The 12,563-nt window shown below is 33.9% G+C and overlaps 1 protein-coding gene across 2 annotated transcripts in view; it reads left to right on the plus strand.

Moving 5' to 3' along the window:
- Positions 1-12,563, plus strand: part of TTC21B (tetratricopeptide repeat domain 21B) — a 102,785-nt gene that overhangs the window by 18,180 nt on the left and 72,042 nt on the right. For both annotated transcript variants that reach the window (XM_043998361.1, XM_043998362.1), the window contains exons 6-9: positions 677-834; positions 1,274-1,358; positions 6,868-6,966; positions 8,100-8,292. In XM_043998361.1, the coding sequence (XP_043854296.1) occupies positions 677-834; positions 1,274-1,358; positions 6,868-6,966; positions 8,100-8,292 (535 nt within the window). The remainder of the gene's footprint in view (positions 1-676; positions 835-1,273; positions 1,359-6,867; positions 6,967-8,099; positions 8,293-12,563) is intronic.

Below are 12,563 nucleotides of genomic sequence, written 5' to 3' on the forward strand. Positions count from 1 at the left end.
GATATGAAAACTTTTAGATATAACAGAGAAAATATTCAAGGTTGACATGCAGCTTCCTGTGCCCTAAGCAGAAATAGAGAAATTTGGTGTGGAGGAGGGGATGGTTTTTAATAGGGAAGATAGAAAGTTCTCTTTTGGTCATGTTGAGTTTGAGATGCTGATGGAATAGGTGGAAAGGTTTAGTGAACAATTGTCAGTGTGATACAAATTCAGGAGGGAAATTAGGGGAGTTTGCATAGATTTGCTAATCATCAATGCAGAGACAATAATTGAATGCCTGGAAGCTACTGAGCTCACCAACTGGGCATCAGTATGAAACTAAATATAATGTTACATGCAAAATGGTTCTCATCTGCATTTAAAAGCTTTCATTCCATATTTTAGATTTATTTTGTTTTGCTTTTAAAATTCATGTCACATTTTTCCCATTTTTTTTCCTGTAGGGGATAAAAAAACTGTAAACTATTTACTAATCTCCCAAAATTTTTTAGTTCTAGAAAAAGTGCTTAGGATACATTTTAATTTGCTTTGTTTTTTATTTGCCTCCTGCAATACCATTTAAAAAATTCTGCAGTTTCAAGTAAATGTGTTAAATAAAGATATTTAACTTTTCTGGATTAACACAGTTTTAACTCTTCATAGGAATCACTATTTTGGAATATTTTTCTCCCATTAGGCCCAGTACCTTGAAATACGCCAGAATTATTCAGGAGCTCTGGAGACTGTGAACCAGATAACAGTAAACTTCCCCAGCTTTCTTCCTGCTTTTGTAAAGAAAATGAAGTTGCAGTTAGCCTTGCAAGATTGGGATCAGACTGTTGAGACAGCACAAAGGTTAAGTAAAGATGGAATCTTAAATATTTTTTGGGGGGGTGGTGCAGGGCAATGAGGGTTAAGTGACTTGCCCAAGGTCACACAGCTAGTAAGTGTCAAGTGTCTGAGGCTGAATTTGAATTCGGGTCCTCCTGTATCCAGGGCCCATGATTTATTCACTGCGCCACCTAGCTGCCCCCTTAAGTGTCATCTAAGACTTTGTTTACATATAGGGGAATGAGTAAAAATATCTATGTGCACTCTTTGTTTTCCATAGGTTTGAAACACAAGAACACAGTAACCTCTTGATGCTTTTTTTCTAACACTAGTAAATTCACTTCAGTTTGGGAGTTCCATTGGTTATGTTGACAATTAAAAATTGTAGATTTGGGTTATGATCATCCCTAAAGTAAAGGAAAAGCACATTTACTTAAATAACGATTGGAATGTTTTCCTACAGGATAATTCAGCAAGATAATCAAAATGTGGAATCCCTGAGAATGCTAGCCCTTTACCATTTGTGTAGGGAGGGAAATATACAAGAGGTAAGTATCTTAAAATACTTAATATTCCTAGATAGTAAGCTATTAAACAATCATGCCCCTCTTTGTAATCTATGCAATTTAACCTTATGGGCTAAATGAACTTTGAATAGCCTCCTAATTGGTTTTCTTCCAGTTCCTACCTTCCTTGCAGCTCCCAAATTAATATTAATACAAATGTATCAGTAATGAAACCCAATTCCAGTGGCATGTGATCGTCATCACCATCACCATCACCATTGGAAAAGCTTACCCAAAGTGCTATGTAACATACTGTTTTCATTGATTATTTCAAAGTGCTGTAATATTTATACTGCTATTGTTGATTATTATAAGGCTTTTGAATCGTTTCTTCAGTCATAGTTTATTTATATATTGCAAACATATACTGATTTGATAAAAATGCAGGTTTGTGATGTTCACTTGGAAAACCATTCTCTGTTTAAAACAAGCAATAAGTACAAGAATGTCGAGAATAATTTATAGAAAATGTATAGTTTTCCAGCAGACAGTTTAAGCCCATTATGGTTCCACTTAGCTTTAAATCCATTATCACTTTTCCTAAATAAAACTAAATAGATTTTCCAAATTAAAGAGGAAGTTCAAACAAAGCATATTATTGACTTATAATAAGAGATCTTTGTGAATGATATCAATCTATATAACTAACACTAAAAACACTTTAAATAGCTCTTTTATCTCATAGAATCTTTCTCTACCGATATTAAAATATTTGGATTCATTGGTATAAAATTCTCAGTGTGTTACATGGATAAATGATAGAGTGAAAATTCTTTGCTTGAATCTGGAGTTTATATTGAATCATTAGATAAAGCTGATACCTACAGATACATTGGTCTCCACCCAAGACACATTGAGGATAAAGATATCACAGTGAAGGCTATGGCTAAAAAATCAAGCAACTTATTGGCACCCTGAAACTCAAGCTGAAAGGAAGAACATATTTAAAACAATAGCTCCATAATACCATATTTAATGTACATTTTAGATGACCTATAAAAAATGTAAAATCCACATAATATTAACAAAACACAGGGCTTTAATCCTAAGGCATATTGCGAAAATTTCTAAGTCCAGTGAAGAAAAGAAACAGCGAAGTCTCCAAACTAGAAAATGGGTTTATTAAGAGAGGGTACCTGTCTCACAATAAAGCTGGTCTCAGGTCTAGGACCCGAAGACCCTGAGCAGTGCTGGTCTAAGACTTTTATACCCCTTTGAGTCTTAAATACCTTACTATTTTTAAACAAGCTCCTCCCAAAATGGAATACACCCCAAGTGGTACATGTACATAAATTTACCATCAAGACTTGCTAGCCCCTTGCATTTCCCCTTTTCCACTTAAACAAATGCCACCTTAGTTGCTAACATCTGCCAACTTGTGTTGCTGGCCACTTAGTTTCTGACCACTGAGGTGGAACCAGATGATGGCTGGAGGAATAGATGAATATTAGTTAAATGGTTTCTAGGCTTGATGGTCATATGGCATTGGATTTTGCTATACTAGTATCTGTCTTACTTGCTCCATTATCATTTGATTAAGCTACTGAAGAATACCTTAATATGTGAAATCAGAATCCTTTAGTCTATATACTGATTATTACTATAGTTAAACCACTTATATCTAAGGATTGGGGAAAATCTCATTCACAGGCAGCTTTATAATGATAAATACTTCTTTACCAAAAAGGAGGAAGAGGACTAATAGACATTCTTGAGCACATGATGAAAAGGTCAAAAATGGACAGAGATACTTTTGGAATGGGCAGGTATCACTTCACCAAGTAGTAGCCCAGGCTGATGACAGGTACACATCATTGGATTTGTCAAATATAACAAAGTAGTTCCACTCTGAATAGAGCCTGTAAAACAGCTAAAATCCAATTGTGATATCAAAAGATCCTCCATAAACAAAATGCACATGACCTCAGGCAATAATTTATTGACAAATATCAAATGAATAACAGTCATGCAGATGCAGATTTGTTTGTGGAAATAAATGAATTTTTACATTGCTGGGGTTATTATTTTTTTCAATAATTAGGCATTGTTTTCTGTCTCTTAACCTCCCTCCCTCAACTGAAAAAAAAAGAGAAAGACAAAAATATATGCCCATATAGACCATGTCTAAATTTGTATGTCTGATTCTGTATATTTAGTCTATCACCTTTCTGTTAGAAGATAGGTACCCTGCTTCATCATTGATTCTTTGGAGTCATGGTTGACCATTGATCAGGTTTCTTGAATCTTTCAAAATTGTTTACTTTTACAAGGTTGCCATCATAGTATAAAGTTATTCGCCTGGTCTACTCACTATACTTCACTGGTCTACTCACTGTACTGTACTTCATACAAGTCTTTCTAGGTTTTTCTGAGACCATCTCTTTCAACATTTTTTAAAGCATAATCATACTCCATTACATTCATATGCTGTCCCATAATTTGTCCAGCCGTTCTCCAAATGATGGGTAGCCCCTTGGTTTCCAGCTCTTTGTCACTATGAAAATAACTACTGTGAATATTTTTATACATTTATAATAGTTAATAATAGCTAACATGTATAGTTTGCTTACTATGTGCCAGGCACTATGGTAAGCACTTTACAATTATTTCATTTAATCCTTACAGTAACCCTAGGAAATAGGTGCTATTATTATTCCAATTTTATACAGGAAATTGAGGCACACAGCAGTTGTATTTGCTTAGGGTCACAGAGATAGTGTCTGAGGCCAGATTTGAACTAAATCTTCCTGTCTCTATATCTAATGCTCTAGCCACTGAGCCACCTATGTATATTTAGGGTTTTTTCTTTTTTTATTTGATCTACTTTCAGTATAGGCCTAGTAGTGATATTATTGGGACAAGAGTATTCACATTTTAATAACTTTATAGTCAGGGTAGCTTGATAGCACAGTGGATAGAGGATAGTACCTGGAGTCAAGAGGACGTGAGTTTAAATGCAGCCTCAGACACTTGACACTCACTAGCTTTGTGACCTTGGGGAAGATCCTGGGGCACTTAACCTCAACTGCCTCAAACTTCTGGGCCATTTCCAGTTGTCTGGATATATAACTTGCCACTGGACCCAGATGGCTCTAAAGGAAAGAGTGAGAGTGGTGACTTTGCACAGCCCTCCCTCACTTAAATCCAATTTATTGCAAGTCATGACATCACCTCCCAATGTCATGGTCCTCTTTGAGAATGAAAGACAAACAACAAACAACTTTATAGTCAGAGTTCCAGATTACTTTCCAGAATTGTTGAACCAATTCACAGCTCCAGCAGTATATCAGTGTATATTTTCTCATAGCTACTCCAACAGTTGTCATTTTCCTTTTTCATCAACTTTGTCAGTCTGATAGGTATGATGTAGAACGTCAGCGTTGTTTTAATTTGTGTTTCTGTAATGGTGATTTTAAAAATTGTTGTAGGCTGTAGATATCTTGCACGTCTTCCCTTGAGAACTTGCCTCTTCATAGCCTTAAGACTATCATTTGGGGAATGGCTCTTATTCTCATAAGCCTGAATAAGCTCTTTACATATATTGGAAATGAGACCTTTATCAGGGAAACTTACTACAAATATTTTTCCTAGTTAACTGTTTTCCTTCCAATTTTAGCTATATTCAATTTGTTTGTGTAAAAAGTTTTTAATTTTACATAATCAACAATTTCTCTTTTATGTGGTGTTCTAGCTCACTTTGTCGTTGCATTGAATTTGTGCAGAAACTATTAAAATTGTTTAATCAGAATTGTCCATTTTATCTTCTATTACCCTTGCTATCCTTTTTTTTTTTTGGTGAGGCAATTGGGGTTAAGTGACTTGCCCAGGGTCACACAGCTAGCAAGTGTCAAGTGTCTGAGGCTGGATTTGAACTCAGGTTCTCCTGAATCCAGGGCCAGTGCTTTATCCACTGCGCCACCTAGCTGCCCCGCTATCCCTTTTTAAGTCATGATTCCTAAACATAAGACTCCTAAATATGATTCCTAAACTCCCCTAAACATAGATACAAAAGGTGATTTCTTTCTTACTTCTTTACTTTGTTTAATGCCTGTTGTTATCTATATCACATATCCATTTGCAGCTCATCTTGGTATATGGTATGAGGTCTAAGCTTAATTTCTGCTAGATTGCTGTCCAGTTTCCCCAGCAATATTTATCAAAAACTGAATCCTTCCCCCAGAAGCTGAGGACTTGGGGTTTATCCAAACACTAAGCTGATACATGACTTTGCTTCCATATGCTTTGAACCTAATCTGTAGACTCACCAATTTCAATTTTTTAACCAGTACCAAAATATTTTGATGATTACTGGTTTGTAGTATAGTTTGACATCTGATATTGGCAGGCTCCTTTCCTTCCTTTTTTGTTATTTTCCTTTATATTCTTGACCTTTTATTCTTCCAGATGAATTTTGTTGTTATTTTTTTCTAGTTCTATGAAGTAATCATTTGGTAGTTTGATTGTTGTGACACTGAATAAGTAAACTAATTTTAGGTAATGTCATTTTGTCATATTAGCTTATATTATCTATGAACAATTAATATTTCACCTGTTTCTATCAACAGTGTTTTGTAGTTGCATTCATGTAGTTTTTGTGTGTATCTTGGTAAGCTTAATATTTTCAAAATAGCAATTCAAGACAAGGTCTTTGCCACCAGAAATGATAGAAGAGTTAGGGTTCTTAATTAAAAAGCTTGAATTTAAATAATTTAAAAGATTTTCTTGTAATTGTTCTATCAATGTACAATCTATAAACTCAGGACTTTATGAACTAATCTTAGATAATAATAATCAATGTAGATTAGGCAAGGAAAGTAGAAACTATGTATTGCATCATTTCAGGTTTTTAAAAACTTGTTACCTGCCAAATTTCTAGCAAGATATGACCTAGTGTCTAGAATTATATATCAAATTCTCTTTATTCTTCACATACAGACAAAACAAAGTCTGTTTTGAGGAAATGTCCTCAAAATATTCTGGATGGTTTTAATAAATGTTATAATACTGAATGTTTGTAATCTCCACATGAAATGAAAAGAAATGCCTTCATCTTTTAGAGCTCTAGCAGAGACCAAAATCATGTGGGAAACAAGATGATATGCATGTTATCCTTATTGTCCAGTCTGCTAAGGGTGCTTTCAGGGAACTTACAGAAGGTGAATTTCGATCCTAAAACTTTTATTCAACTACAAAAAGCAGTTATTTTGCTAAATTGTACAATAGCCTAAAAATATTGAATATAAAAGAATAATAGCAGGATAACAACTTGTCTTTGTTCTGTTTCTATCCAAATCTCATCAAAAAAAGGTGAAAATGAGAATCTTTTATATTTAGGAGATATACTGATAGCTATGATTATATGTATCTAATGTACATGTATACAACAAACAATATAATGTGTCAGTATTTGTATATTTCACAAGTATATGTATACTTACAACTTCTTTTTAGCATATATTTAAAATTTTTACTATTTATATTTTTGTTCTAGGCTACCAACAAGCTGGGAGATTTAATTAGTACATTAGATGCAATGGAACCACAGAATGCTCAACTTTTTTACAACATGGCATTAGCTTTCAGCAGAACTGTAAGAATTTAGACTTCTAAAGCAAGATGCACTTATTTTTTCTTTCTTTGTAACATTTAAAAATAGGATAACAACTATGATGTAGAATATTTTTAACTTGCAAGGACAACTTTATTGACCTTCTTTCCTCTTAAGGAAAAAAGTATCCTTTTTATTTAAAAACATTTATTGAATGCTTGCTGTGTTCTAGCATTGTGCCAGGAGAAACTGTGGGGCAGGAAGGAAGAATACAGAGATGAATGAAACGTGGTCTTTGCTCTCAAAGAGTTGTAGCATGATAGGGAAGAATGATATCTGAAATATTTGATGGTAACATGCATGAGTGATTTAACATTTTATGAAAATTCCAGAAAGGAAAAATGAAATTTGGTTGACAAGCTCACAAAAGAGTCTATGAAGGAGGCAGCATTTGTGCTAAGCCTTAGAGCATAGCTGCAGTTTCACCTGAAACATTTTACAGGGAAAAAAGATTCTTAAATATCTTTGGATTTGTTGTCATATGTCTCCATGATAAGTTTCTTGTTTGGAAAGGTTTGTGTAGGAATTAGTATATGTGTACATATATACTTGCTCAATTTTTCAAAATTTTCTTTTTGCTTAGCAAATTGGGACATACTCAACTCAGGTTTAAAAGTTTTCTTCTTTACAACCTACTTTATTTTTAGAAATGTTGCTAATTTTCAATGATTTTTTTTAACATTTTATGGTTTTAGAAGTATTACTTTACAATAATTTCTTTTTTTAATGACCTTTGGAGGCTATACATTTAATATAACAATATTGCCATTGGAAGTATTATCGTCCAGTTGATCATGAAGATTCTGTAATAAATTTGAGGCAGCCTCCTTGGAATAAATAGGAGTTACTTTGAAGGGTAGTACCCATACAAATTTATATAAGTTCTGGCATGGTCATTAAAGATCTAGTTTTATTACTTCATTAGAACATGTATACTTAAGAGAATTTTACAGGTGAATGATTACAACTTGGCTAGATTCCTTATTTTTCTTCACGATATTTTTGTGAGAGATAAATGTGAAAAGTACAGTATTATTTTTAATGAATACCACTGTTTTGTGAAATAAGATATTGTTATTCTATTAACTAGCTCTTTTTGGTTTTCTTTATTTTAGTGTGGACGGAATCAGCTTATCCTTCAGAAAACTCAAGTATTAGTTGAGAGAGCATTTGGTTTAACTCCTCAGGATGCAGAATTTGCTACAGAACTTGGATATCAAATGATATTACAAGGAAAAGTTAAAGAAGCACTAAAATGGTATAAAACTGCAATGACACTTGATGAGACCAGTGTGTCTGCACTAATTGGTATGATCGCACACCTTTTAACTTTTTTTGATTGTTGTTCTCAAGGAATTACAGACTGATTAATGTATCATTTTAAAATTCTTTAAAAAGAGTAAATGTAATACTTATATTGATACTTATTTAATTATTATTAAATAATTTTAAAAGACCTTAAGTGCCTCCAGAGAGTCCTACCCTAATACTTTATCAGGGTGTGGAGGTAATCTGAATTCTCAAAGACTATGCTAGCAAAATGTAAATTTTGAAAAGGTCCACCATGCAGGAAAGAATTCAAGTATACTATTAGCAATATGTTGTGTTTGTTTTTGGAGGGTCATCATTACTAGGCTGTCCATTTGATGATGAATTCTTTGGCCATGACAACTCATGAAACAAAGAAAAATGCAAAATGGACCTCAGTCTTGTGCTACCTATATTCCGCAGTGATGACAATAGTGTGATGAAAAAGGAGATAGGATGCTAAAAGAGCAAAAAAATTTTAACATTCTAAAAAGATCATTTTTTCAGTTGGTACTACAAATTTAAGATCCTTTTCCAATAACCAATGTGTACATGTATTGTTTGGGGAAATTAATCATTTGAATTGTGGCATCATCACTATAAATGAAACAAAAAGACAGAAGGACACTGTAGCTAAGTGGAAGGATGGCTCACAGTTTCTTTGAAGAAGCATATAAAAAATTGACAGAATTGGTTTTATCATGAAACACAAGGCAACAAGAAAGATTCTGTTGGGCATTTGTTAGTTTTTTACTGTAGTGCTTGATTTGCAAAAAAGATCATCATGAAAATAATTCCACCTTAGTGGATCAACATATCTTGTTATGGGGTGAAGGGGTAGAAAAATTAAATGGAAAACCTAATAAGATTCAGCAAATACTTTATGCCAAAGTGGGAATAGTTAGAATACTGAAAATATATTGGAAAACTTGATTCAGGAATAAGAAATAAGAGAAGCCAAAGTCTTTTTGTAGATTGCACATGAGCTTCACAGCTGTATATCATGGGCTAGCTCTTTGAGAAAATAATCTAAAGACATGGAACAGATCAAGCACCAGTTAGCATCATTAAAAAGTCATTTTCATTGATTATATCTTTTCAGAGAAGAAATGACCCCTTATTAATGTGGGAGTCATTCATTCAACAATAATTTAAGTGATACTGTGTGTCAGATTTATGCTAAGCATTGGTAATATAACTGCAAAGCTTTTGCTTTTGCTTTCAAGGAGTTTATCATGGAGAAGTACCATGTACACATATAAGGAGATATGCAATAGGGCATTATTTCTAAATCATCTATCTGACTATTATAGTCAGACCACTTACTTGTTTGAGCAAAGATCAAAATTAATACAAAACTTGAGTAATAAATGTGAGAAAAAAATGTTGTGTAATTAAAATAATTCCTACCTGATATATTTCAACAAATTATTTACACTGGAAAGTGAGGAATGGATGGAAGAAAATATATTGATACCAATCAGAATAATTTCATACAGTTGTTTAACTGATATTCATTCAGTAAGCATTTATTAAGTTCCTCTTGTATACCAGGCATTGTGCTAGGCACTGTGGATAAAAGAGAAAAAAAAATGAACCCATCTCTGCTTTCAAGGTATTTACATTCCATTGGGAACAAAAGCATATACTTAGAAAATTAAATGTGAAATTTATACAAAGTAAATATAAAATAATTGCTTGAGGCAGTTGGGAGAAAACAAGTTTGGCTTCTTAAAGGTGATCTGTCTTAAAAGAAGTCAGAGATTCCTTGAGACAGAGGTGAGGAGAACATGCATTCTGGAAATAGTGAATGAGCTGTGCAGAAGCACCAAGGTGAGGGGCAGCTAGGTGGTGCAGTGGATAGAGCACCGGCCCTGGAGTCAGGAGTACCTGAGTTCAAATCCGGCCTCAGACACTTAACACTTACTAGCTGTGTGACCCTGGGCAAGTCACTTAACCCCAGTTGCCTCACTTAAAAAAAAAAAAAGAAGCACCAAGGTGAGACATGGAATATACTGTATGGAGAACAGCAAGTAGACTAGTCTGAGTGGAACATAGAGTGAAGGAAGGAGAATAAAGTGCATTAAGCCTGGAAAGGTAGGTTGGAGCAAGACTGTGAAGGGCTTTCCAATCTAAGCATAGGTAGTTGTATTGTATCCTAAAGACAAAAGGGAGCCACTTGCCCTTCTTGAGCAAAGGAGTAATATGGTCAGACCTATGATTTAGGAATACCAGTTTCACACATTTGTGGAAGATGGATTGGAGAGGGGATTTCATACAAAGAAACTAATCAGGAGGCAATTTCAATAAAGAAAGGATCAAAGAGAAAGAGCACTGGTCTTGAACTTGATTAAACCAGGCATCAAATTCCATTTCTGCTACCAATGACAGGGATGACATTGAACAAAGCATTTCTTTCCCCACGTTTAGCCTTCAGTTTCCCCATCTGCACAATAAGAGTGTTTAAACTAAGTGATTGGCAAAATTCCTTCCATCTTTAACATAATGTCACAAATTGTATAGTCTTGGAAAATAGAAATGTGAGCTATTAAGCTTTCTTTCCTGTTCAAGTGACTGGAAATGAAAAGAGCCTAAAATACATGTTAGTGAGCAAACACTTAACTTACTTGTCAGAGAAAGAGATTTGACAGCTAAGGATAAAAGTGATTTAGAATATAAACTTATTTTTAAAATCTCATTAAGAAGGATAGTCAAAGACTTTAAGTACTGTTGTCTTATAAAAGAGTAAGAAACAGTGTAGTGTAGCAAAAATTTCTAAGTCCAATGAAGGAAAAGAAACAGTGAAGTCTCCAAGCCATAGAAAATAGGTTTATTGAGAGAAGAATCCTGTCTCACAATAAAGTCAGTCAGTCAGGGATAGGACCCTGAAAGACCCCCGAGTAGTGTCACTCAGCTGCTTTTATACCCCTCCCACAATGGATTACACCCCAGGTGGTACATATGCATAAGTTTACTATCAAGACTTGCTAGCCACTTGGATTTCCCCTTTTCCACTTAAACAAATGCTTCCTTAGTTGCCAAAATCGGCCAACTTGGGTCGCTGGCCACTTAGTAGCTGACTACTGAGGTAGAACCAGATGTTTGCTAGTTGCACTGAGGTAGAACCAGATGTTTGCTAGAGGAATAGATGAATGTCAGTGAGATGGTTTCTAGACTTGATGGTCATATAGCATTGGAATTTGCTCTATTAGTATCTGTCCTACTCCATTATCATTTTCTTAAACTACTAAAGAATACCTAAACATATTAAATTACAATTTGTAGACTAAATACTGATTATTACCGTAGTTAAATCAATTATCTTTAAGGTTTGGGGAAAATCTCACTCATAGTAGGGAAAAAAAACCCCATTTACAAAAAAGTTTTCCTGAGAACATTTAAGAATGAAACTGGAAAATTGTCAAACTGATGAAATCATTGAAGATAAAACCTTTGAAATACAGTCCTGATTGTGCTTATAAAAAAAGTAACTGGACTAGATAAAGTTTATACAGATAGAGTCAGTAAATTGATTCACAAGTTGCCTGAAGAAGAGGAAGATATCAAAGGTCTGAGAAAAGAAATCTTATAAAATGGTGTCCAAAGGAGCAGCTACCTGCCTATATTCCTATTTCCCTATTTAAATACATTTTTGTCAGGATAATCTATATATGTTTTGAAGACATACTTGATTATCTAGTAGGTTACATCTTTATTATCATGCAGTTGACTGAAAGATAGAGAAATTACAGTCTTCCACAGTGCTTATTGTTACTTGAGTAAAAAATTGTTTATTATTACTTGAGTATAAAAAGCATTTGATTCTGTAGAGTAAAATACTGCCTTAAAGAGTTTCTTCCAGCAATACATCTCTCATGAATCTATCAGAATCATATGCAATTCATTGAATGATACAACAGAAATAACCTTGTTTAATCCTTGGAGCTTTAATATTAAGTGATACACAGAACAAAGGTATATGTTTATATATGCTTATCAAAGCATATCTATAACAGTCTTATTCAAAGAGGGAGGTCCTCCAGATGCTCCTGTTTGCAAATGACATCAAGCACCACAACAGTACATTTCCTAATTGAAGTTGAAAATCATTCAAGTTTGCTCTAAAAATATAAATATACACATTTTTATTTGTTTATGCCCCACACATACACACACAGAGATGCATATATATGCACACATAGAGAATTTTTTCAAAGTGGTTTGAGGATTCCTTTTGTCCCAACTATGGTAGTCAATTTAATATATATATA

The sequence above is a fragment of the Dromiciops gliroides genome, chromosome 3, assembly GCF_019393635.1.
Source record: "Dromiciops gliroides isolate mDroGli1 chromosome 3, mDroGli1.pri, whole genome shotgun sequence".
Classification (NCBI taxonomy): Eukaryota; Metazoa; Chordata; class Mammalia; order Microbiotheria; family Microbiotheriidae; genus Dromiciops; species Dromiciops gliroides.